The sequence below is a fragment of the Terrapene carolina genome, unplaced genomic scaffold (genome assembly GCF_002925995.2).
Source record: "Terrapene carolina triunguis isolate 2854851 unplaced genomic scaffold, T_m_triunguis-2.0 Scaffold233, whole genome shotgun sequence".
NCBI lineage: Eukaryota > Metazoa > Chordata > Testudines > Emydidae > Terrapene > Terrapene triunguis.
In genome coordinates this window covers 989,724-1,015,584 of record NW_020664584.1, presented here as the reverse complement: position 1 = coordinate 1,015,584, position 25,861 = coordinate 989,724, and the positions used below count along the sequence as shown (strand labels likewise).

Below are 25,861 nucleotides of genomic sequence, written 5' to 3'. Positions count from 1 at the left end.
ATGATGCACAGGAGTCTCATTTACACCAAACCAACCCCAGGCTGGACTTGCTGGTGAGTTCAACCCTGCTGCAAGAGTTCTGGACAGGACAAAATAGCCATGTCTTAGGCCAGTGGTGTTTCCAGTACATTGTGTGTGTTTTCTAAAGAAGAAATAAATCGTTCATTAGTGTGCAATCATGTAATGCTTGATCTGATCTCCATTGGACATGTATCCATAAGGGGGAGGAGTCATATCAATGTATAGACTAAATCTACATGGATACCAAAAGGTAGTTTTTAGTAGCCTGCATGTTTATTGAGTCAACAAACTTTCAGACAGAGCAGTAACTCAGCAGATTTCTTTCAGTAGCACTTGATTCAAAAATTTTATGTTGAGATTGTAGATAATCAAATCTCTGCCCTGGGCTAGGTGTGCACAGGATTGAGTAGCCCTATACAGAGAACTGACCAGTAGCAGATAACAGTGAGAGATCTGTTTGGTCAAGTACACCTGAAGGGAAGTAGGGAGGAATTAATTTAAGGACTGATTCAAATTAACCTGGGCATAGTAACTTTTAAAACAATCTTATTCCTTTATGAAATGTCTCTAGGTTCCAAGAAGGATATGCATGAATTACAGCTGTTCATGTCCAGGATCTTGTCTTTGCTGCTGTGGGTTGTTTACTCTACAGCCGGGTCCATGATCTCTGAATGACTCCTGTGCAGAAGGGGAAAAAAAAGAAAATTATGAGGCAGCTGTTTGTGAGTAAAGACATAACAGATGTGTGTTACGTCAACCACAGGCTCGCCAGAGCTGTCATCACTTGGCTGCAAGAGTCAGACGTAAGTAAGTCAGGCGAAAGAATCGAAGGGAAGCGAGGTGGGTAAGGAGGGTGCCCAAGTTTGCTGCAGCTCTCCATTCATGGAAGCATTTGATTTTGAAGCAGTTCTTTTAAACAGTACCAGTCTTCATGGCCACCATTTTCAAACTAAAGTTAGGCTCTAAATCCATGTTTAGGTACGTAAGAACTCACCACTCATTGACTTCAGTGGGCGCTGTCTGTGCTGAGATGGAAGCTTAATCATCTCTCTGCACAGTAACGCTGGTCTTAAGCCTTTCTTTTCCCACTACAGAGCACTGCAAAAGCAGGATGTTGCACAAAGCTCAGCAGCTAGGGATTGCTACTCACCAGAGCACGGTGGGGAGAAGGGGAGAGATTTACAGTTTCATGAGCTTGGCCAGGGTGTTGGTAAAGTCCTCGACATGATCACTGTTGACATCCTGAGGCCTGAATAAGAGGAGAGAGCTGGGTAGGTTGTGACATCATTCTGTGTGGAAAACAACTCACTATTGTGATTGCTCTCAGAAAATAGAGTTGGGGGAAGAGACAAGTTGACGAGGTACAGGACTAGTATCAGCCATGCTGTGGAGGGGAGGCTCCATCCAAGTTTCCCCCAATGCAGCTGTGCCATGCTTACCGTTGGAAAGAAAGATGCAGGCTTTGATGCACAGTAGAAGCTTTATTCTGACCAGGAATGTACTGGAGGAATATTACCTACTGCCAGCTTTTCATCCACATAAGTCAGATAGGAATAAGGACCTATTCCTGCTCCCATTGAAGTGTACAGCAAAACTCCTATTGACTGAAATGGGGTTAAGATTATAGGGCCCTAAATTTCAAGGTAAAGCTTTCTACCTACCTTTGATTCTGCAATATGGCTCCCAAGAAATTCTTTAATACCATCTGCTGGTGGTAGCGGCTGTCCATCAAGATGCTCTCAGACTGGCGTCTGGTCAAAAATTCATGCTCCCCTTCCCCTGGACTGCGTTCGCTGGTTCGGTTATGCAAAGAACAAGAATGGGCTGCTAGAATGGCTCTCTGCAAACAGGGGCTTTACAAACAGTTTCTCCATCTCTTGCTGGAAGGATGGGGAATCTGCTGCACTTGCAGGGGTGGCTTAGCTATTGCCTCATGGATCAAGTTGTTGCAGGATCTTACTTCTGATTTGCAAATCATTTGCCCATCCATTGCTAAGATGAAATAACTGACCTCATTGCTCACAGTCTCTTGAGTAGGAATGGAGTTGGTCAAGTGGGAGACCAATGATAGGCTGCAGTTGACAAGTGTCTCCTGTCTTGTTTAGCAACACTAGTGTATGTGGTCAAAGCTGAGGGAGCAGCAATGTGGATTTTGATTTCCCCCCCCCGCTTTGGAGCAGGATGAAGCCAAGTTTCTTTCTTTCAGTGAGTGATAGCAGTTAATGCTTCCCGCAAAGGTTCTAGCCGGTTCCTAAGGTGGTGGAGATTAAGAATAACCCTGAAGCTAATAGGTTGGGAAGGAAAGGATTAAATACAATGCCCAAAGAAAACTGTGATTGTCGGGATCATTAAAAAAAATATGGGGATGCAGGGTTCTCTTAGACCACAGAGGAAGAGGCTTTTTCTTGTACTGGTGAAATAGTGAGAAATGCATGTGACTAGGAGAGATGATGATTCCATCGGACTGGACGGAAAGTTCTCTACTTTAGCTATGTGCATGGAAGAAATTGCCTGGTGTAACACACAAAGCCCCAACCCAGTAACAACAGAAGAACAGGAAAAGTGGTCTTACCCCAGCCGTTTGCCTATAATGGTTTGTAAGATCTTCCGGGCAGAGATCTGCCCCAGGACTTTCCGGTAGTGGTCAGTGAATATGGCATCAGCATGACGCTGCATCCTAAAGATAAGAGACAGACGCTAGATGCATAAAACACCCTGGATAATACACCCTTTTGGTAAGAAATCAACCAAAAACCATTCACCTCTGATAGTGCTCTGAGAGGAGCTGATTAAGGGGCAAACAACCATCCCAGAATCTGTCTGACACTTTTTTTATTCTCCACCAGAAAAGCAATTGTTTTTTAAAAAGTCCTGACATGGAAACAGCAGGAAAAATCTACCAACCAATCAAGAACTGCTGGGGAAAAGTGGCTTCACATTTAAATAAAAAAATGTTGTAAAGGGCCCAAAGGTTTGTGAGTTGGGGGGGTAGGGAGACAGCTGGGCTGCAGGGGTGAGGGGGAGGGTGGCTAGGATGTTCCTATGCCCTGGCTATTCCCCAGCAACACCATGGGACCATTAGGGGTGAATGCAGCTGAGACATGAGTTTCAGAGACGCCCTCAGAGGTGCTCTAATGTTCACTGGGATCTGGGTCCCAGAAGTCCCAGGAGAGGGGAAGTGCAAGCCCCCCACTCAGTCCCCACATCCTGGCTCTGTACAAGGACAGGGATGAATCCACCAACCCAACCACATTGCTCTTGTCTGCCTCAGTTCCCTCACCTGCTTAAACAGGACTAACTATCCTTCCCTGCCTGATGGGGGGTGCTGTGAGGATGAATTCGTGAATGTTTTTGAGGTGAACAGATGCTGCCACAATTCCCAGAGATGCCTAGAGTTCTGCAGAATTGCTGCTTGCATGAAATAGGGCGGGAAAGGAGTATTGATCTTGTGCCTCATTTTGCTATCTGTCAATAACTGTCTCTTTGGAAAGGTTGGAAGAGCTAATCCCTTCCCCAGGTGACTGACTCAGGTGTAGGGAGACAGCCTTATAATAGTGGAGAGAATACACAGCCCGCTGACTACATGTTGTCTGGCTATGAGCACAGACTTCATCTGCTAGAGCAGGGTTTTGTCCAGTCAGCACCAGGTCGGGGAGACCTTTTAAGGAAGATACTGGCACTTTCAGATATGTCAATGGCATCATGACACTCCACTCCCTGCATTAGCGCTGGACCCATGGGGCAGTGTGCTGGGAGGGGGCTCTGTGTCGCTGGCGATGTCTGTCAGCAGGAACGCGCTACTGTGCTGTTGCCCACATCAGTTCAGTAAAGATGCTGTAGGGACTTCTGGCAAGAGTTGGGGTGATAATTCCAAGCATCTTGATCAAATTCCTGTGTGAGTAATTACACGCTTCCTACCTACCCTTCCCTCTATGGCTTCAATTGGACTTAAAATTCTTCTGTTCCTGACCTAGGTAGCCACAGAGCGTGGCTGTTTTCAATTTGAGTCCTGGGTGTTAAACCACTAGAGAAATCAGTGAAGGTGGCTGGAAAATGGTTTGACTTTTTGGCAAAATATCAAAACCCGAAAAACCTTGGCCAGAACCGCCCCCTCCCTAACACTGCACATTTCTATGGAAATGGTGCTGCGGTGCCTCGTGGGAGTTGTCGTTTAGGTGCATTATGCCCCCTTTCTTTTCTGTGGGCAGGTCTTGGTGGCTGAGCTAAATCTCCCATAATGCACCATGATCTCCTTTCTTGCTGAGTCACCACAGTGCATCATGGGAGATGTATGTAGTCCAGTAGAGAACGAGACCAAGAGGCAGCCCTACTACAACTCCCAGGAGGCACCTTCGCTGCCTTTCCAAATTGAATTTTTTTCATTTTCAGGTGAAAGCTTTTCAATTTTCAAATGTTTGGGGTTTTAATATCTTCTATAGAAAGCAGACAATTTTTGCAAAAAACTTTAATCAAAAACCCAATTTTCCATCGAAAAACAGTTGGGCTGGAAAAACTTCAACCAGCCCTAGAACTCAATCCTCACTGTAATTTCTGCAAAATATCCACAGGTGCCCTCAAATCCTCTTGCTGTTTCCCTCATGGGCTGCAGTGTAGGAAGAACTTAACTGAGGGTCCCTTTGTGTGTTGGGGTTGGAGAGGGAGGCACCTACCTTTTTTCAGCGGGGTTGGCTAGAAAACCCTCCTCTTCCTGCTGCTGCTGCTCCACAGAGAGATTGTTGCTCTGCACTGGACTGCCGTCCTGTAGCTGAAAGCTCACCGTCTTGCTAGAGATGGGCAGTGGATTGTACCTGTAAGAATGGGCCAGCAGCTCTGAGCACAACCAAGCTGCAATCCACACCATCTCCCCACCATCATAGCCTTCTCCACTGGGCCAACCACCAGCAGTCCTTAAGTAGCACTTGCTGGGTTCACCTCGGTATGGCTTGTCTTCTCTCTTATTCTTCCCTTCCCTGTCTCATGGAGACAGCGCAGGTTGTCTTTGTACTGCTGTCCTCCAGCTCTGGAAGCTGCCTAGATGCTACTTATACCAATATGCTACGCACCTTTTGAGATTAGAAACCCAGAAGTCCCAGGCACAAAGCAACAGACAGGTCCCCCTCTCCAAAATGCCAACATACCCAGGCAAAACATAACCAATTGTGTTCTCTCTGTGCCAGTTCTTGAAAGCAAAGCCTAAAGTTTTGTAGATCTACTGATTTGTGAACTTACAAAAATAAGATTTCAACAGGTGGTAGAGAGATACTTAAATGAATTACAAGTAGGCCTTAGTACACAACCCTTCAATCCATATAATACCAAAGCTCCTACACCTCTCACTTCAATGCAAGTGGACAATAATACAAAAGAAGCAAAGACAGTTAACCTGTACTTACAACTTTTTAATTAAAGGCAGGGCTGGCTGTACCATCTATATTATTACGGTTGCTGAACACTTCCCATTATAAGATCCTGTTTTCAACTGTTTAGAATTTTGCCAAACTTCAACCATTTAGGCTGAAATTTTCCATGCCAGGCTGAATTGTTTTGAAAAATTTAACCAAAATAGCTCAGCTATTTCCAAGAACGAGGCTAGGGCAAAATGTGTTGTTTTCCCCCTGTTAAAAAATGTGTGAGACCTTTTCTTTAAAATGTCCTAGCACGCCTGTACTCCAAATTTGGCAAGGGGGCGGCCTTTGTGTCAGGGATGGGTCTTTTGCCCTTCCCATAAAAATCCACTTCAAAGTTGGCCAAGTTATAAGCATTTGAAAAACAGGGGTTTGTAAATGACCAGAAACATCTTTGATTTGAGCAGCTAAAATCTCCAAAGATTGTCCTCACTAAGCATGCTCCAGCCCCTCGCTGCTCCTGTGTAGGACCAGACTGCCCATGTGCCATCCCTGCAGAGTGACTGAGGTCTACGCTAGAAAATTAGGTTGGTTTAACTACATCAGTCAGAGGTGTGAAAAATCCACCCTCCTGAGTGGATAGCTAAGTCCCTGTGTAGGCAGCGCTAGGTTAATGGAAGAGCTCTTCATCAACCTAGCTACCACCTCTCGGGGAGATGGATTGCCTGCGCCGATGGGAAAATCCCTCCCTCGGTGTAGGAAGTGTCTACACTGAAGCACTGCAGCAGAGCAGCTGCAATGGTGCAACTGTGCCCTGTAGCATTTTAAGTGTAGGCGAGCACTGAGCCTGTTTCAGCCCAGGGCTATGGGGGGGCTCAGAAGGACTTTCTCTTTCCAGTAATGGCTGCTCCCAAGTGCTGTGGGCTGGGGTGCGGCAAGGCACTGGGACTGAGAGCAGGAAGTCCATCTCTCATGTGCTTTCAGTGATCCCCTGCTGGCATCCAGCCAGCACAGAGGAAGAAGTTGTCCAATTCAAATGCAGAAGGGACAAAAGCCAGACGGGGGGGTGGGGGAAGGAGTAGATTGCGACGGGGAGTGGGGAGACAAATGGACTAGCTAGGCAAGGAGACTGAGACTGGGAACCAGTGGATGACATGGGGGTGGGGACTGAGACTGGATGGGGGAAGACTGGCACTGGCTTCTGACTGGGACTAGGAACCAGTGTGGGGGCACAACAGGGGTAGGAGAGATGGCCCTGACAAGGAGTTTGGTGTGGGGGAAAACTTGGACTGGCTGGGCAAAGGAACCGGGTGGGAGGAGTGGAAGAGGCTGCAAGTTGGGGGGAAGGGGAACAGGAATCGGGGCTTCGCTTCCTCCTATGGGCTTGCTGTCCAACATGGAAAAAATTAGTATGTGAGTACTTAATGAATACGCACAGTGGGGCCAAGTTAAAGCTACACCGGCCACCCGAATTCTGGCACTTCCTAACTTTTGAGTGCTTGACTTTGCAACTTTAATAATGTCGGGAGTGAGAGAGAGATGTTGCCTGATGACTTGGGAGACTGCTAATGAACTATATAGAGAGTCCACTCTAGGTCACCAGTTCAAATCCAGCATGGCGTGGTTGCAACAAAAAACAATTGCTATCTGATGGCAGTTTGGCTCATATGTAGGAGCTTGTGATTCTAGGCATTGTCCTCTGGCTCTATCTGGATTTTTATCCTGCACCCAGCCCTGTGGTATCTGAGCACCGTGCAAGCAAGTGTCTAGTGCTACCACTGGTTCCCCAGTTGGCCAGCTCAGTGGAGCCTGAACTCTGCTATTGCCAGTAGAGGAGGGGTCTCTAGGTCGACCTGAGGTCTGTTGCTGTGGCAGTGAGTGGGTAAGCTTGTTGTGCTGTCGTTCATGTACCTGTTCTGTGAGTAAACAGAGGACTTGGGCTCCCGCGCTGCTGCCCTGGCTGCTATCACCAGCCCTGAACTTAAATATTTTGCTTTAAAACTGTTTAGGCCGTTTGACCCTGGCTGTCCCTTGTTTCGACTGCATCCAGTTTTCTCCTCAGGGGCCTTATATTTAACACTTCACGCTGTCAGACACAATGACAGCAAACCATTATGATCCATTATACCACCTCCTGACTTCACGCCCATCAACAAAGAGCGGGCATGGAGTGAATACTGGACTCAACATTGTGCCATGCGTCTTCAGTGAGCCAAGGACCCAGATGAATCAGAAAGCTGTGGGTCCCATAATAGCAATGTAAACAGCTGCTCATGGAGACATTGCAGGCTCCGCTTTCTCATCCCAGCCAGAGGAATGAGGAGGAGGAAAAGCTTGTTCTCACTGAAGCATAAAGTAATGTTTAAACAAGACAACTTGGCACAACCTGCGGGGTCGGCCCAGGAGACTTTCAGCCCTGGCATAGCAGGGGGTGCTGCAGGTCACGACTGACTTGTACTGCCAGAGCCATGTGTGGGAGGCGTGCCAGATGGGAATAGCAGGAGGAGGTGTGGGTCAGGACTGAGGTGAGCTGACAGGACTACAGGCAAGGGGCAGAGATCAGGACAGAAATAGCACGGGTGCCGCGGGTCAGGATGAGGTGAACTGTCAGAGTTGCGTGGGGGCCCTGGAGCCCTGGACTGAAATAGCAGAGGATGTTGCTAGTCAGGATTAAGAACTGCCACAGCTTGTGGTGGTGGGGAGACTGAAAACGCAGAGGGCTTTGCCAGTCAGCTTGGAATGTGCTGTTGGAGCTGGTGGGGGGAGCTTGCAAAATGCTGCCTGCAGTGTCGTGAGCCTGGTATGAAAATCCACCAAATGCCCAGGCCAGAAAATAGGAGTGAAGTCAGAGCGATGGGGGGAAATCTTTGGGCAGGCAGGAAGTTAAAGGGGCGTGGAGCCTACCTGAGAGCTGGATAGAGAGGAGAAGAGATGGAGCACATGACTAAATGGAGGAACAGGAGGAAGATGGCCCTGTGCAGCATCCTTCACCCTTCTGGAGTGACCTGAAATCAAGAGAAATCCAAATCAGTGATGGTAACAGACAGTGACTCCTGACCTCACATGCAACAGTTGGGGGCTCTGAGCACACCACTGCCAATGAGTTGGGAGAAAGCTTCTTGAATGTGCATGGGAGCTCTCCGCTACATCTTCATTTTCTCAGTCAGACTCAAGTCGCTGCATCCCTGTGTCATCAGCATCAATGGGACAGAAATCACCCTGTGCAGCCTATATTTATAATACCCAACATGTACTTTCCCTTGCAAGACAGCGGCCTTGGCATATCCGTGTCTTGGCATTGCACGATGATTATCATATAAATACCCGATTAACAGCCACCATCTCAGCAAAGCAGCCCCTTCCAATGCCTGCCTCTGCCTGGAACACTGTCCCAGCAAGTTGACTCCCTGCCTTTGGTGACTGATGGCCAGACTCTAGAGCCCATTTCCAGAGAATGCTGATGGTGATACAAACGCCGGCCTTGAATCCATAACCCCCTGCCTGTGAGCTGGGATCAGAACATACTCCCCTCTCGCCAGGCCTTTCTGCTCTCACCCGCCACTACTGGAGCACGTTTTACCTAGACGAGTCAGAGACCGGAAGCAGGGAGTGTGGGATTGTCCTAATTAGAGCTGCTTGAACTACTTTGTTAGGAGCTGAGCTCTCTTTTCAGGCTAGTGAACCCAATCCTGATTTTCCTCTGAATGGATTTGCTCTTTGTAAATATTTGCCTGATAGTTTGCACAAATAACTTTCACCCTCTGAGGAGCTGTTTGGATTACGGGAGCACCTAGGGGCCCCAGCTGAGATTGGGGCTCCTTTGCGTCAAGCCCTATACAAACACAGAGAGAGTTCCTGCCCGGAAGAGCTTACAGGCTAAATAGACAAAGGGTGGGAGGGGATAAAGGAGGCCCTGGTAAGCAGGGTGATTCACCTAAAGTCACAGGCAGAATTAGGAAGGTGTCCTGGGTTCTAGAGCATTAGCCTAGCTTCTGCTGACACACTACTTGTGTTGTGCAGTTGGTCAGCTTAGTTGCATAGTATGTGGTTCTCCTCCCATAATGGATGGCTGCAACACCTGACATGGGAAAACAAGTAACAACATTTCTGTCCATGTGGACAAGGGGGGATCCAGTGTGTTTAGATTTTTAGAAAGCCTTTGACAAGGTCCCTCACCAAAGGCTCTTAAGCAAAGTAACCAGTCATAGGATAAAATGGGAGGTTCTCTCATGGATTGGTAATTGGTTAAAAGATAGAAATAAATGGTCAGAGTTCAGAATGGAGAGAGGTAAATAGTGGGGTCCCCGAGGGATCTGTACTGGACCAGTCCTATTAAACATATTGCTAAACGATCTGGAAAAGGGGTAAACAGTGAGGTGGCAAAATTTGCAGATGATACAAAACTATTCAAGATAGTTAAGTCCCAGGCAGACTGCGAAGAGCTACAAAAGGATCTCTCGAAACTGGGTGACTGGGTAACAAAATGGCAGATGAAATTCAATGTTGATAAATACAAAGTAATGCACGTTGGAAAACATAATCCCAATTAGACATATAAAATGATGGGAGCTGTTGCCACTCAAGAAAGAGATCTTGGAGTCATTGTGGATAGTTCTCTGAAAACATCCAGTCAATGTGCAGCAGCAGTCAAAAAAGCGAACAGAATGTTGGGAAATCATTAAGAAAGGGATAGATAATAAGACAGAAAATATCATATTGCCCCTATGTAAATCCATAGTATACCCACATCTTGAATACTGCGTGCAGATATGGTTGCTCCATCTCAAAAAAGATATATTGGAATTGGAAAAGGTTCAGAAAAGGCAATAAAAATGATTTAGGGGTATGGAACCGTGCCGTATGAGGAGAGATTAATAAGACTGGGACTTTTCAGCTTGGAAAAGAGATGACTAAGGGGGGATATGATAGTGCTATATAAAATCATGACTGGTGTGGAGAAAGTAAATAAGGAAGTGTTATTTACTCCTTCTCATACCACAAGAACTAGGGGCCACCAAATGAAATTAATAGGCAGCAGGTTTAAAACAAACAAAAGGGAGTATTTTTTCACACAACACACAGTCAACCTGTGGAACTCCTTGCCAGAGAATGTTCTGAAGGCCAAGACTATAACACAGTTCAAAAAAGAAGATAAATTCATGAAGGATAGGTCCATCAACGGCTATTAGCCAGGATGGGCAGGGATGGTGTCCCAACCTGTTTGACAGAAGCTGGGAATGGGCGACAGGGGATGGATCACTTGATGATTACCTGTTCTGTTCATTCCCTCTAGGGCACCTGGTATTGGCCACTGTTGGAAGACAGGATACTGGGCTAGATGGACCTTTGGTCTGACCCAGTATGGCCATTCTTATGAATGTTTCAGGATAGGCAAACACTTTCATGATTGTTTAGCAGCTGTCTGGATACTTGGGAACAGGAATAATCCAAGTCTGTGGACGAAAGTGAACTGAACTCTGTGCTTTTATTTGTGGAAATTAGAGCTGGAAGAAAATTTCCATTAAATCTTTTTTCCGATGGAAAGTACCTTTGTGATCAAAATAAAAATGTTTGCGAAATGTTATCATTTGGATGGAAATTTATCAACAACCATATTCCAAAATGGAAAAATGCTTGCTTTAAAAAAAAAAAAAAAAACTAATTGGGTGTCAATCACAGGTTGGGTAGAGCTGGGTTGTGGCATTGGTGGGAATTCTTTGGGGGAAGTTGCTTAGTTTAGTTACAATGTTGGGTTATTTTATTTGATCTGAGGTAATTGACAGGTCTGTTTATTCACTTGTGTGTGTGTTTAATCTGTTACCTGGGGCTCTGGAATACCAGATGGTTGCTATTTTATTGTAGTTTAGTAAAAAAATCCAAATACATATTTATTTCTAGAGCTGTGAACTTAGACAACTGCTGGCAAAGTGCATAAGAAGCCACAGTCCTGACTTCAAAAAGCTTTCAGGCTCACTGGGATAGATCTCATATGAAGGGTATTCGCCCAAGACACAGGAGAGCCTGGAGTGATTGTCAGCAAGAAAATACAGGTAAGGAGCTGTTGTGAGTGAAAAGGGATCTGAAGAAGAACAAGAAGGGTGCATGGCACACAGGGAGGGGAAAGTTGTTCCAAGCAGAGGAATGAAAGAAGGTGCAGAGCTGTATGTAGAAAGAGACAAAGTGACCAGTGAGGAGCAGGACATGAGATGGGGCTATTCCCTTCTCTGCACTGGCATCCGCAGGAGGAGAGGATGCCGTGCCCTTTCCATGGGTGGAGCAGCAGCAGAGTTCCTCCTGCCCTCTGGGACATATTGTGCTAGCTCTGGCACAACTCCCTGCAGAGCTCCTGCCAGGCTGTACTCCTCTGTGCTGCCCACAACAGGCTGCAGCACCTGTATGCCACTGTCAAGCCCTAAATGGCTTATCACCTGCTACAAATTCAGGGATAGAACCCAGATCTCTGGGCCTGTGCCATAGGCACAAAGGCATCCTTCTTCTCTTCCAGTGCCTGAAAGGATCAAACAGGCAGCAGGAGACTGACCGTGAAGGAGAAGGAATCTAACTGCACATGGAAATGATCAGGGATGGGAGATGAAATGGAAATGCAAAATAATTCAAAGGACTGTGTGGGTGAAGGAGAGTGAACCTCGAAGATTCAGTGGTGTGTGAACACGATCCAGTCCAGCCAGGTCTGTAAGACTGGGCTGCATATCTGACCAGCACAGGCAGGTGTGTCTATCCCTAAGGACAGGGCATTGTTGCTGCTGTTGATCATTGATGGAGTGCCATCAGTGCACGTGGCACTGCACAGATATGATCCCTAGGCCAAGGTGCTCAAAATCAAAATCTGACAACACGGTGATGACACACAGGAGCGTTGGGTGTGTTTGTGCTTTTGATAGACACAAAAGGGGGTTTGTGTTTGGTGGGTTATCACTGAAGACCCTCATGGACAAATTGTGTTTTAAGGAGCTATTTGAAGGAGGAGAGGAAAGTTGTTTGGGGCAAAATGAGTAGGAAGGCGTTCCAGGCATAGGAGCTGATCTCACTGCTATTGATGTTATTTATTTATTATTGTAGTGTCTAGGAGTCCCAGTTATGAACCAGACCACATTGTGGCAGGTGCTGTATAAACACAGAACACACAGACAGTCCTTGCCCCAAAGTTAAGCCCCCACTGACTTCAGTGAGTGCAGAATCAGACTCCCAGGGAGCAGGATGGAACTGTTAATTACTGTAAACAGTTCCTCAGCCTGCTTTCTGGTTTCCCAGTTTACAGCTGCTTATGCTTCAAACCTGCAGGCTGGGTCAGCCTTCAGCACTATTTCCATCTGTTGTTCTTTTGGAAGTGAAGCAGCTTGACCTAACTTTAGAACAGAGCTGATTGTTGGTAAAAGAGGGAACTGAATCCACCTCCCAAAGAATTCTTGCCTCTTAGAAACCATCATGTCAGCCCCATGAAGACCCTCCGAATGCCAGGGAACTGAACCGGTGACACTCCTGTGGGACAGAATTATAAGGCTTCTGGTTTTAGGTTTACACTGCTGTTTTCTGGAGGAAGCATGCCCCCCTCCCTGGTACCCCAACATGAATCCCAAATCATATCCATCAACTTCTGATAAAGAAAATGAGGGTGATCTAGACACTCCAAAAGGAGCATTGGCACTGTCCCAGACTTGGGTGCCAATCAATGTTCTTTATATTATGAACAGCCAAACCACTGTGAGAGCATAGCAATGAAATGGCAGTGGGGTTGCACAAGTGCAACCAGGGGAGAATATAGCCCTTTGCTTTTCCCTTCCTTCCCGTTTGTATTCCTAGGGTAAGACACCCCACCACACACTACTATCCCACACTTTCTATACCCAGCTCCTCTTCTTTCAGTGCCAGGTGTTCCTCCAGACTGTTTTCATCCCTTTTGAAATCTTTATTCTGTACCCCCTCTAACCCCATTAGTTTCTTAAAGAAGCTTTTTTGATTTTCCTTTTCTCTCCTCATCTGTTTTTACCTTCCTTATCTTCTCTTTCCCCTCTCCCGTTCTCTCTCTCTCGTATCCCTTCATTTCTGTCCCCTTGGTCCTCTCCCCTTTGGTCTTTCTCCCACCCCATACACAAGGGATACTGAACTTGGAGTCCTGCTCACCTTCACAAGTGTGGCCGTTATTTCAGAGGGTGAACAGAAGAATGTTCAAGTTTCGCTCTCTGAACATGGCCAAGTTGACAGCCCTGGAAAATCTTGTTCCCGTCTTAATTATGACAGGGTTAATTTCACTTCTTTGCTTTGCATTCTAGCGACGGGGAGTGGGGGAGATTAGTAAATTCCCTTTAAGATGAAAAGCATTTAATGTGATTGTAAAAGATAAAGCACAACAGTTTCCCAACACCCCCTCATGCAATTTTAATGTTGCAGTGTTTGTGAAAATATTGATGGATAGATTAGATCGATCACTCCTTCTGTTCCTTACTGTGTCTGGGATACGTGTCTAATCAGTCCTGAAAATACTACTGTGGGGATGAAATGAAACCTTAATTACTCCTGCAGTCTGGTAAGGTTGATTTTTATACTGTACAATATTGCAATTAAAAGTACAAAGATATTTCCAATTGCTTCCTCTGCTATCCTGTAATTTGATGTGCGTTGCCCGTAAGTCTTTCAGATTTCTACTCATCCCTTTGTTTGGCTCAACTAAATAGTTATTAATGGATGAGTAAAATATTAGTTTTGTGGTGGCTTTCATCATCAGTGTTGTAAGAGCAGGGTGCAGATTCTGTGCCTGGGCTCGTAAATTTCCAGACTGTTTTGCAAGGCTGTTCTATAACATTACTTTGTATATTTACATGTATCAGACACTTCAGTTATTCATAATTGTTTCAGTCTATAACTTGATCCATAAAGCCCTTTGAGATTAGTACTGAGGCTGCTGATAAATGCCAAATCTGATTGTGTTTTAGGGTAACTGAATTGCCCCCAGTTTCCAAATAGCAGGTATCTTGTTAAAACACACATGCAAAGGATCAAACTTACCGTTCCCTGAGGAAATGGGATCTTCCCAGCTCGCTACGTGATTTCCTTTCCCTGTTAAAAATACTTCTTCTTTCTCTCTCGCTCTCTTGCCAGCTTTTGTTGCTTCAGCGAACTGGACTGGGTTCCTTCCTCCTTAGTTCTTTACCTGTGCAGGGTCCCAGTGGACTGGGACCAAGACTCGTTCAGATTTCCCCAACTACCGTGGCAGTTCTGCTGCTGCTGCGAGAGGTACACCTTCTCCTTTTATACCTGTGCTCCCTTAGGAGTTCTGTGGGCTTCTCAACGTCAGAGGATCAATTACCCTCCAGTCGTTCAAAGGGCTGTGTTTAGCATCCCCTCTTTTTGCGGATGAGGATGCAGGCAGGGAGGTGTGGGAGGCAAGGGGGGGCTATGCCTGCAGTTTGAGGATGATTTGCATGCTTTCCCTTTATCTTACAGATATAGAATAACAACAATAATTTGGCACAATGAATGACAAATTTGCTTTACAAGGTAAACTTCTTTTCCCTTTAAAATGTCATTTTTCCTTGTAACCCACAATGGGGGAAAGTTAACCATTAATATTCTCTCCTGCTGCCTTTGTAGGAAGGTTTATCTCTTGGCCTTTTTCTTTTCCTCCTGATTATCAGGCTTTTCCTCCTTCCCCTTTGTTGTTGGCACCTGCTGTCGTTAGCAGGGCAGTTCATGCTTCAGTCCCTCGCAAACATCACAGCCTCACGTCAGGCAAGCAAAGCATCTTTCTGAAGAGCCTCACTCTGTGCATGTGCGCTGGAAAAATCAGAGGTCCTGCTCCATTTGCCATGTCATCCCTCCATTTTGGTTTCCGGTGGCCTGTTCCATTCCTGCAGGAACCGTTCGGGAAATGCTTTTTACAAAGCCTCATTTCGGAGGGAACTGGATGGCGCTGGAGGCTGGTAATAAGACTTTCCTTGCTCCATGACCAGTGTGAACCCAGACTGGAAAAGTTGTTACTACCAAAAGATCGGAAGAGATCTAAACCCTCCTGCTTCAGACCATAAGCCAACCTCCAGCTATTTTGGGTGTTCGGAGGAAACTTTCTGTGGGGCAGGTTATCTCAGAGTTGCCTCCTGCAGAGTTTCTTGCACCTCTGGAGCAGCTGTGTTCTGGCTACTGTCAGACAGGATGGCAGGACAAGATGTCCCACTTGGTCTTCTCTGGTATGGAAGGGGGGGATTTTCAAAAGCATTCAGTGTTGGCCTAACTCTGCAGCCTTCTCTCAAAACACACCATCCCCACAGACACTAATCCTCAGTCTTCTCTGGCAGCCATGGTAGAGGGCAAGGATGAAACTCCTCTGTTGCTCTTAGAGGCAGTCCCTCTGTCAGGGTTGATGCACATTGGCAGGGTGGTGTGAGGGAAGTTTGCACTGCCACTGCCTGGACTGTACCTGCTCTGTAGATAAATATAGCGCTTCCATCCCTACTGCGGTAAAACCGACATCATGGGCCCAATCCAACTCCCAGTGAAATCAATGAAAGGCTCCCATGGCCTAAACAGGAGCTGGATCTGTCCCTAAAGAGGATCTATGTAATATATTTGCACTTCTGTAAGGCTTTTGACTTGGTACTGCATGATTTTTTGATTTAAAAAACTAGAAAAATACAAAATTAACCTGGCACACATTAAATGGATTAAAAGCTGGCTGATAGCTCTCAAACTGTAATTGTAAATGGGGAATCATCATTCAACAGGTGTTCCTAGTGGGGTCCTGCTGGGATCCCTTCTTGGCCCTAGGCTACTTAACATTTTATTAATGCCCTAGAAGAAAACATAAAATCATCACTGATCAAGTTTGCAGATGACACACACATTGCGGGAGTGGTAAATGATCAAGAGGACAGGTCACAGATTCAGAGCGATCTGGGTTGCTTGGTAAACTGGGAGCACGCGATCTGTGTTTTAATATGGCTTAGTGTAAATGTCTACATCTAGGAATGAAGAATGCAGGCCGTACTTATAGGATGAGGGACTCTATCCTGAGAAACAGGGACTCTGAAAAAGTTTTGGGGGGTTGGTGGATAATCAGCTGAACATGACGCTGTGGCCAAAAGGACTAATGCGAACCTGATGCATAAACATGGGACTCTCGAGTAGGAGTATGGTGTTTATTTTACCTCTGTATTTGGCACTGGTGTGACTGCTGCTGGAATCCTGTGTCCATAGTTCAAGAAAGATGTTGATAAATTGGAGAGGGTTCAGAGAAGAGCCATGAGAATGATTAAAGGATTAGAAAATATGCCCTGTAGTGATAAACTCAAGGAGCTCATTCTCTTTAGCTTAACAAAGAGAAGATTAAGAGGTGATTTGATTACAGACTGTAAGTAGCTATATGGGTAACAAATATTTAATAATGGGCTCTTCAGTCTAGCAGAGAAAGGTCTAATGCAGGGATGGGCAAACTTTTTGGCCCGAGGGCCACATTGGGGTGGCAAAACTGTATGGAGTGCCTCCCCAAACAGCCTGGCCCCCCGCCCCCTATCTGCCCCCTCCCACTTCCTGCCCCCTGACGGCCCCCCTCAGAACGCCCAACCCATCCAACCCTGACTGTCCCCCAACCCCTATGCACACCTCTGCCCCCGACAGGCCCCCGGGACCCCACGTCTATCCAACTCCCCCTGTTCCCTGACCCCTAGCCACACCCCCGCCCCCTGGGATTCCCACACTTCTCCAACACTTCCCCCCCATTCCCCGTCCCCTTTTATTTTATTTCTTAAAATGTGATTCAGCTGCAAAGCAACTGTGGGAAGAGCCACAGGAAGGATTATTAACTCAGATCTGGAATAAAGAGAAAGAAGCCTTCACACAAAACTGTTCAGGAGGAAAAGGTTTGCTGTGCAAATCAGACATTTTTACATAGATATTCTTGTTATTTTAACACCAAATAAAGAAAATGTTCTGAATACCACAGCAGAGCTTTAAAAATCAATGTGCTGGGCCACGCAGCCGTGTGCTCTCTTTCAGCATTGCAATGAGATCGTTCAGCTCTACGTTCATTGCTAATGTTTTTGAAACAAAACCTCCTGCTCTTTCATGGGTGAGGCTGGTAGCACCAATTTTTCAGCACAAATTGTTTTTCCCCGGCTGTAAATCGGTGCTATGCTTCCCTGTCTCTCACATGAATCATGCTATTTTATTAAGCCCTGTACCACTCTGGAGCAGTTCTCAACTGTCTCAGGGTATTTATTTGTGCTTCTCGACCATTATATTTTATGAGGGAGTTTCATATCAGCCTTGCCTACTGCCTGAACCCAAGCTGCTACAGATAACTGACTCGTACACTGCCCCTCTGAACAAGGAGAATCCATGCTTATGAAGGGTATGATCTGTTTAACTGCCATACTATTAGTTATCCACCAAGCATTTTGGATTGGGGGCTTAGCCTCTGTTTTTATTTCAGATCCCCACTGCTTTCCAAGGAAGGTTTTAAAAATCCCACTGTTCTAGGTGTTTCCTTGCTGTCATAGGTCCATGGTCCTATTCTGCACCGCTGGACCCAGCTGGGAGCCCAAGTTAAGCAATAAACAACCCCCTCAAGGGTTTCAGATTCATGTACAGGTTCCAAAGAAAGTAAAACAAACATACAGGGTCTCTGGCCATGTTCCCTTCATGCAGTTTAGGCGTCTTTAAACAAACAATATAAATGCTGTAGCTCTTATATTATCCGCACTTCCTGTCCCAGCTTGTACTCAGAATCCTTCCATGTTCCTGGAACTGAAAGGAGTCAGCCTAAACACCCTTTCTTGAATCCTTGGTCTTACCCTCTGGCCAGGCACTGCAGGCTGCAGTAGGTGCCTGAACACAACTGGCTGTGATCTGTATTTTTGCCTGAAAGGGGTAAACAGTGAGGTGGCAACGTTTGCAGATGATATTAAACTGCTCAAGATAGTTAAGACCAAAGCAGACTGTGAAGAACTTCAAAAAGATCTCACAAAACTAAGTGGTTGAGCAACAAAATGGCAAATGAAATTTAATGTGGATAAATGTAAAGTAACATACATTGGAAAAAATAATCCCAACTATACATACAATGTGATTGGGCCAATTTAGCTACAACTAATCAGGAAAGAGATCTTGGAGTCATTGTGGATAGTTCTCTGAAGATGTGCACGCGGTGTGCAGCGGCAGTCAAAAAAGCAAACAGGATGTTAGGAATCATTAAAAAAGGGATAGAGAATAAGACACAGAATATCTTATTGCCCTTATATAAATCCATGCCCACATCTTGAATACTGCATACAGATGTGGTCTCCTCATCTCAAAAAAGATATACTGGCATTAGAAAAGGTTCAGAGAAGGGCAACTAAAATGATTAGGGGTTTGGAACAGGTCCCATATGAGGAGAGATTAAAGAGGCTAGGACTTTTCAGCTTGGAAAAGAGGAGACTAAGGGGGGATATGATAGAGGTATATGAGTGGTGCGGAGAAAGTGAATAAGGAAAAGTTATTTACTTGTTCCCATAATATAAGAACTAGGGGCCACCAAATGAAATTAATGGACAGCAAGTTTAAAACAAATAAAAGGAAGTTGTTCTTCACACAGTGCACAGTCAACCTGTGGAACTCCTTGCCTGAGGAGGTTGTGAAGGCTAGGATTATAACAGGGTTTAAAAGAGAACTAGATAAATTCATGGAGGTTAAGTCCATTAATGGCTATTAGCCAGGATGGGTAAGGAATGGTGTCCCTAGCCTCTGTTTGTCAGAGGGTGGAGATGGATGGCAGGAGAGAAATCACTTGATCATTACCTGTTAGGTTTGCTCCCTCTGGGGCACCTGGCATTGGCCACTGTTGGTAGACGGGATACTGGGCTAGATGGACCTTTGGTCTGACCCAGTATGGCCATTCTTATGTTCTGGCTTCGCTCTTGAGTTGGGGCTTCTCCAAACGGGCTTGGATCTCAAGTATCTGTGCATTTTGTCTTAATCCACCACAGCCTATGAAGGGGTGTGATGTGGTTCAGAGCCTGTCCTGCATTCATCCCTGCTGCAGTCAATGGATGCTCATCCCTGAGAGCGTTTTATGATCACTGTTTAGTGTTTAACTAATATAGTGGCAAAGGTGGATCTGGCACCATACAGACCTATAGGAAGACTCCTGCTTAAGGGGTTTAGGAATCAATCCTGCAAGCACTGAAGTCAATAAGAGCTTTTCCACTTATTTCAGTAGGTGCAAATTTGGCCATTAAATGTAACAGAGGTATTAATGTATTTTTTCCTGATAAGTAGTTTTAGAGAGAGTTGTATGTCGTACGATTGCATTTGTACCTAGAACTTTTCCTCTCTTGCCCCGCCTTGCTCTCTCTCTTGATCTCCTTCATTTCATTAGAGTTACAGCCAACCCCAGAGCATGATGTAATGGGCATGGCAAGTTACCTCCCATAATCCAGCAGTCAGGGCTAGGTGGGTGTTATGGGATATATTATTTCCTGTACACAATGGGCCAGCTTAGCTGATGTAAATTGGATTAGGTCCATTGAAGTTAATGGTTCTACACCAGTTTACACTGGCAGAGGATCTGGCCCCCTTTCTGATTGAAATTCTGCTGAAGTTTGAAGTTGTATCTGCTTACACCCAGTCTGACTGTGGCCCACAGTGTGAGGCAGACACCTGCTGCTATTACATTCTATTTCCAGTCCTTCATTGACAAAGGGCAGAGCCCGAAAATCCTGATGCAATTCCCTAGATATTGATTTCCTCTTAGCCTTGTCGCCTACATCCTTCATTCCATGTTTTAAAAAATAGTTGCTGTCCACTCCTTATATACCATATAGACTCCCAGATTAGCTCACCTGCATGTTAGATGGACACCCCTCCCCACCACCCCACCACTTAATGATGTTGGAACTAACTCTATTGGGTATTCAGCTAAAAGGCCAGAAAAAACTTCCCTGGACGTTGTTGCGATCTCCAGCTGTCCTAGCCTTTTCTCCAGTCTCCCCAAAGCTTTCCTGAGCATGGCTGTTGGCTCATGTGTCCTCTGGTCCCCATGACCCCCTATGCAGCACCTCAAGACTTTCCAAACCCCATGTGGTTTTCTTTTCATTAGTTAGTGAGGCAATTAGGTTACCACAAATGACTTGTTAGCCTAAACAGCACCGATTAAGCTGACTGGGAGACCTATTTTAGCATACGTTTCTCATCGTACATGTGACTACAAATGGTAGAGCTATTGCATATCATCAAGAATTTAATAATATTTCTAATGAATTGGTATTTATATAGTGCCTTTAATCCAAGGGAGCCTAAAGTTCTTCACAAGCCATTGGAATGTAGCAATGCGGCACTTCTTGGTGTGTGTGTGTGGGGAGGAAGATGTGGGGGGACATGGCAACAACCCAGCACACAAGAACAAAAGGAGCAAGAAGAAATATTGGCGAGGGCCGTTGGGAACCACCCCCTGCTCTTCCAGAGGAGCCACAGAATCTGTAATGTCTTCTTTTTAATTAAAAAAAAAATTCCTTGGTAAATTGTACAGGACTCGGTTTCTCTACTTTGGAAGGATAAAGGGCCAGGATTTGATGCTGTGGATCCTTGGAGTCTCCAGATTTGTTGCTTAGAACACCAATATATTTCCCTTGAGGAATTTGGGGCTGGAGCACACTGAATACAAATATTTATCAAAATAATCTCCTTAGAAAAGGGTCCCCATGGAAGAGAAGCAGCCCAGCTCTTGGCCAAATACTTTGCATTTGGGAAGCATGAATGTGCAGCAACGTATCAGATTAAAAACAGATGGATTAAACTGGTGGCATGCAAAAAGTAAAAGGTGCTAGCAAAATGAAGGACTGTCTCATACATTTAAAAGCCTGTTTGAAAAGCCTGCTTAATCTTCACACGTTAACATATCACTTAGACTACAATAGAGCAAGTGGCACCAGCCTGCATGATGTGAATCTGTCAGGAGCCCTGACGTGGCAGTGTGAGCAAGATGCCATTTTTAGCGCTTGTGCCTGTCTGTTTCTGTTTATTTTCTATGAGAGAACCATAGAAATGTTTCACCAGCAGAGGGGAAATGCCCCCAGTATTGGCCAGCAGATGTCACTATTCTACAGTCAGTTCTGTATTTCAGCCTCTCCTCAGGGAAGGAGAGAAAATTCAGGTCTTGGAAATGCTTCCCAGATGATCAAGAATTGTACTTAACTCTTCATTCTTCTTGCAATTTTGAGAGATAATTTTCCAAAAAGCTGACCGGTCACATTCCAACACTAGACTGGGAGCTAGGAGATCTGAGCTCCTCTTTCTCTGTAACCTTGCCCATGTTTTCAAAACTGGCCTCTGATTTTGTGTTCCTCAGATTTTGGGAACCCAGATTGAAAGGCCTCGGATCCTGGTTTTCAGAGGCACTGACAACCTCATATACAAACTGAAAGTCAATGGGAGCTATGGGTACTCAGCCCGTTTAAAAATCAGGCCCCAAAAGTCTCAGGCTAGGGAACCAGAAATGGAGCCCCATCCCAAATCACAGGCTGTTTTTTAAGATGTTGGCATAACTGCTTTGTGCCTCCGTTTCCCCATCTGTAAAAATGCAGCTCTGAATACCCACCTTTGGAAAGTGCTTTAAGAGCCTCAGATGAAAGGTGCTATTTAAGTGTCTGAAAAGTATCTGAAAAGTAAAAGTCATCTTATGGACAGGGAATCCTCTCAAATCTCCCATGGCTTTGCTAAGCCATCATTCACACAGTATATTCAATCTGCTAAATGCCCTTTTTCTATATTTTTAAAATACACTTCAATGGGTGGTTATGTATAATGGTGGCAGGTATCATGCTATGCAAGCTGCTCCCAATCCTGCCCAGTAGCACCACCTGCCTATTCAATGTTTGGGTTTCTATTGAAGTGTTTGGTGGTTGTCAGGCTGCTAGTTTACAGAGTGGATGGGGCCTTTCCAAAACCTGCAGCTCTTGTCTTGATATTTTGCCATGGCAAAATGCCTGGGGGAGTAGAAGCGGACCTAAGTACAAAGCATGGAAGCTGTATATAGGTGCCTCTGCTCAGAGATCTCACTCTACAGGCATCTGAAATGCTGTTACCAGACAGAGCTCTGATGGTATTAAGTTGATATAGGAACATGGAGACCCCGTGGAAATTTTTAGAGCAGGAGATTCAGGTTAAAGTTTTCAAAAGTACCTAAGTGAATTTAGGAGCCTAAATCCTATTTCCAAAAGTGACTTAGGCCCAGATCCTCAATCAAAGGTATTTAGGCGTCTAACTCCCAATTGAAATCAGTGGGGAGTCAGGTTCCTAAATATCTTTGAGGAGCTGGCCCTTAGGTATTGAGGAGCCCAAATCCTACTGACTTTTAATGAGATTTAGGGTCCTATGGGCATAACTCACTTTTAAAAATGGGATTTAGGCCTTGAATAAACAAGTTCCTGTGCCTGAGTTTCTCCATTGGTAGAATTGGGATAATCATCTAGGTGTGAGTTTTAGTTTTTATAGGGCTTTCAAATCCTTGGCTGAAAGGGATTATATAAATCCAGAGTGTGGATTATTGTTATAAATGCAAAACCTGGAAAGGTAAAGTCTTTGTTTTTCTGAGCTACGTTGACTTCCATTTGATATTTCAAAACATCTAGTTGAATTCTTTTTTGGAAAAAAGACCTTTCGCCTGTAATACCTATTTGTATCAGGCTGAACATAAGCACACAATAGTGTATTTTGCCCCCGTTAGCCAGAAACTTCTGATTCTGAGGGCCAGATTCTCAGATGGTGTAAATCTGCAGAGCTCCACTGAATTCAATAATTAGCTAGCTTTACACCAGCTAACAACCTGACCCTGAGTCTTTTCTCTGTCAGGAATGTCATCTGGCCGCCTTTGCCAGGATCTCCCCTGATGTCCATTTCCACAGAATTATTGGTAAAAGGATTTTTCAGTCCCTGAGACTATTTTTTTAATTCAGTGTTTTGGGCCAATAGTGGCAGATCTCACGGCCTTCCCCAAGCTCAACCCTAAATGTAAGCAGCCATGGGCGATGTCAATTCCCTGAATCGTTGCTAAGGTGGGTTTTTTTTCCTGAATGTTTTTCACATTAGACATCCATGTCCTGTATACCCTTTTTAACATGGATGTCTCTATGGAAAACCAGAGAACTAGTAGGACTATGATATCTCAGGTACCAAATAAGTGAAACCTGTTAAATGAGGGAGGAAGTGATTTTTATTCGCCTGTTTTTACTAACACCTATTGAACTCACACACTTGATAAGCAGTCAGAAAATCCATTTATTACAGACTCGGTTGTCTGACCCTTCACAGGGCTGAGAAAACTCCCCACACCCATTTAGGATAGTCAGTGAGTTCTCAGAAAAAACAAAAAACAAAAAAACCGCAAGGAAAACTAGATTTGACATTACTGATATTTCTAAGGTAAAAAGTAGGGAGGAAAAGAAAAATCTTTCAGACTTTTTATACATGACAAAGAAGGGGGAAAGTATTTTTTTTCTTTGCAGATCATCTTACCTTTCATGATTGGGCCCTGAATCGGGGTAGCTAAATGACAGAGAGATTCCTTGGACACAGCACAGACTGAAGTGCAATTCATCACTGTTGTGCCTAAGCACTTCAAGGAGACAAGCGCAGGAAAATTACAGGTAAAAAGAAGCCTGTGAAAACAGAAAAGCCAGATGATTGATCATAGATGGCAGGGTGGCCTCTGTTAATTATTCATATCTATTTAGATAACAATTGCACCAATCTTGAGAGGAACATGCAGATAGAGGGGGCAGCATTGTGCAAGACTGCTTCATTAGACAGTTTGTTGAATAGACAACAGAATCAAAACCTATTTTGGACCTGGTATTTGGAAACATGCCCTTCTAGATGTTACTGCTCCACAGCTGGCCCCAAGGTAGAGCGTTCAGGCTGAATGCATGGTTTAAAAGAGAAGTCTTGAGATAGGGGTCCTATTTGAATGTGAAGAAGCAGAGGGACTTCAAAGTGACCTTACCTGGGTATTCAGAATTATGAAAGGGTTCGATATAAGACAGAGCCAGACTAGAAGGGGTTTCCAAAACCACCTGCTTTCTGAAAATCAGGAAAGTAACATTAAACAGGTTGCCGATTATATACAGAACAAGACACATCTGGAATAAATTGCCTGAGGCCACTGAAGCAAACAGTAGAAATAAACTTAAATGACAGCTAAATATTTTGATGGTGAGATAAGGGATTGCAGAAGCAGAACAATCGGTTGAGATGATAAACCTACAGGGGACAGGCTTATCCAGTCAAATGGCCACCAAATCCAGCAACCCCACCAGCTGCAGAATAGCCTGAGCAAACCTATGAGAAGGAAGAGAGAGGAGGGACCAGGAATTAGGAGTAGGAAGAAACTAAAGTGGTAACCCCAAAATGAAGGGAATGGGGTGGGGGGGAATAATTAGGACCCCACTTAGATTTAGCATAATATATTTATGGAGCAGAGAGTTAAACCCTTTGTTCTATTCAGGTTCTCTAGTGTCCCCATTACTATAGTACAGGGGTGGCCAAACTCACTGACCCTCCGAGCCACATACAATAATCTTCAGAAGCTCGAGAGCCGGGTGCACCTGCCACGGCTCGGGACTTCAGCCACATGGGGCGCACACCTGCTGGGGTTTGGGGCTTCAGCCCCACTTCTGCTGAAGCCCCGAGCCCCAGCAGGTGCCTGCCATGGGGCTGAAGCCCCAAGACCCCCCCCCCATCCTCACAGGATGAGCTCCCCCTGCCCCAGTCTGGTAGGTGGCGAATAGGGAGCAGTGGGATGGGGCTCTGTGAGCCACACTTAAAGGAGCCATATGTGGCTCGTGAGCCAGTTTGGCCACCCCTGCAAGTGTCTGAGTCCCCTGGACCTCCAGGGCCAGGACAAGGGTGAGGAGAGTTCATGCTCAAATATCTAATTTGAAAACACCCCACTATTGGAATAGCATGAGCACACACGGGGAGCTGGCTGCAGGATCGGGGCCCCATTTGAGTCCGAGCCCTGTACGTGATACCCAGGGCGCGGGGGCAGTTCGGTTCCTGCTCTGAACGCTGTAACCCAGGCCCAGCTCCACCCTGCAGGCATGGGCCGGGCCGGGCCGCTCCCTGCCCTCCGGCTCGTGGAACCAGCCCGGCTGGGCCCGGGTCTGTGCGCTCAATCCGCAGCCCCGCTCCCCCCAGGCGGCCCCAGCGCTCAGGTGGGGGCACAACGGGGGTAAATGCCAATGCACGCGGGGGGGGGGGTCACATGTGCCCTGCCCCGCCCCCTCTAGGCGCGGCGGGGTGTGGGAGGTCCCTAGCAACGCCGGCCCGGAGCTGGTTGCTACGGGAGCGGAGAGAGGAAGCGCTTCCTGCGGCGCTGGGAGGAATCACTTCCCGGGGCGGCGAGGCCTGGCCGCTGGAACGGGAGGTGAGAGGCGCGGGGGTGGAGGGGGAGTGTGAAGGGGCTCAGAGGATCGGGGTAGGGATGAGAGGGGCTCAGAGGATGGGACGGG

At 45.9% G+C, this 25,861-nt stretch overlaps 2 protein-coding genes across 2 annotated transcripts in view; one reads left to right on the top strand and one right to left on the bottom strand.

Annotated features, from left to right (window-relative positions):
• Positions 1-1,200: 1,200 nt before the first annotated feature.
• Positions 1,201-8,350, bottom strand: GHRH (growth hormone releasing hormone). The gene is made up of 5 exons (XM_024201980.1): positions 8,271-8,350; positions 4,692-4,829; positions 2,594-2,698; positions 1,683-1,814; positions 1,201-1,270 (listed from the first exon to the last, which is right to left on the bottom strand). The coding sequence occupies exons 1-5, from the start codon at positions 8,348-8,350 to the stop codon at positions 1,201-1,203; spliced, it is 525 nt and encodes a 174-aa protein (XP_024057748.1).
• A 17,358-nt stretch (positions 8,351-25,708) lies between these two features.
• MANBAL (mannosidase beta like) overlaps positions 25,709-25,861 on the top strand; it is a 10,785-nt gene continuing 10,632 nt past the window's right edge. Inside the window, exon 1 of the mRNA XM_026656804.1 lies at positions 25,709-25,776. The gene's annotated coding sequence lies outside the window, so the exon portion shown is untranslated. The remainder of the gene's footprint in view (positions 25,777-25,861) is intronic.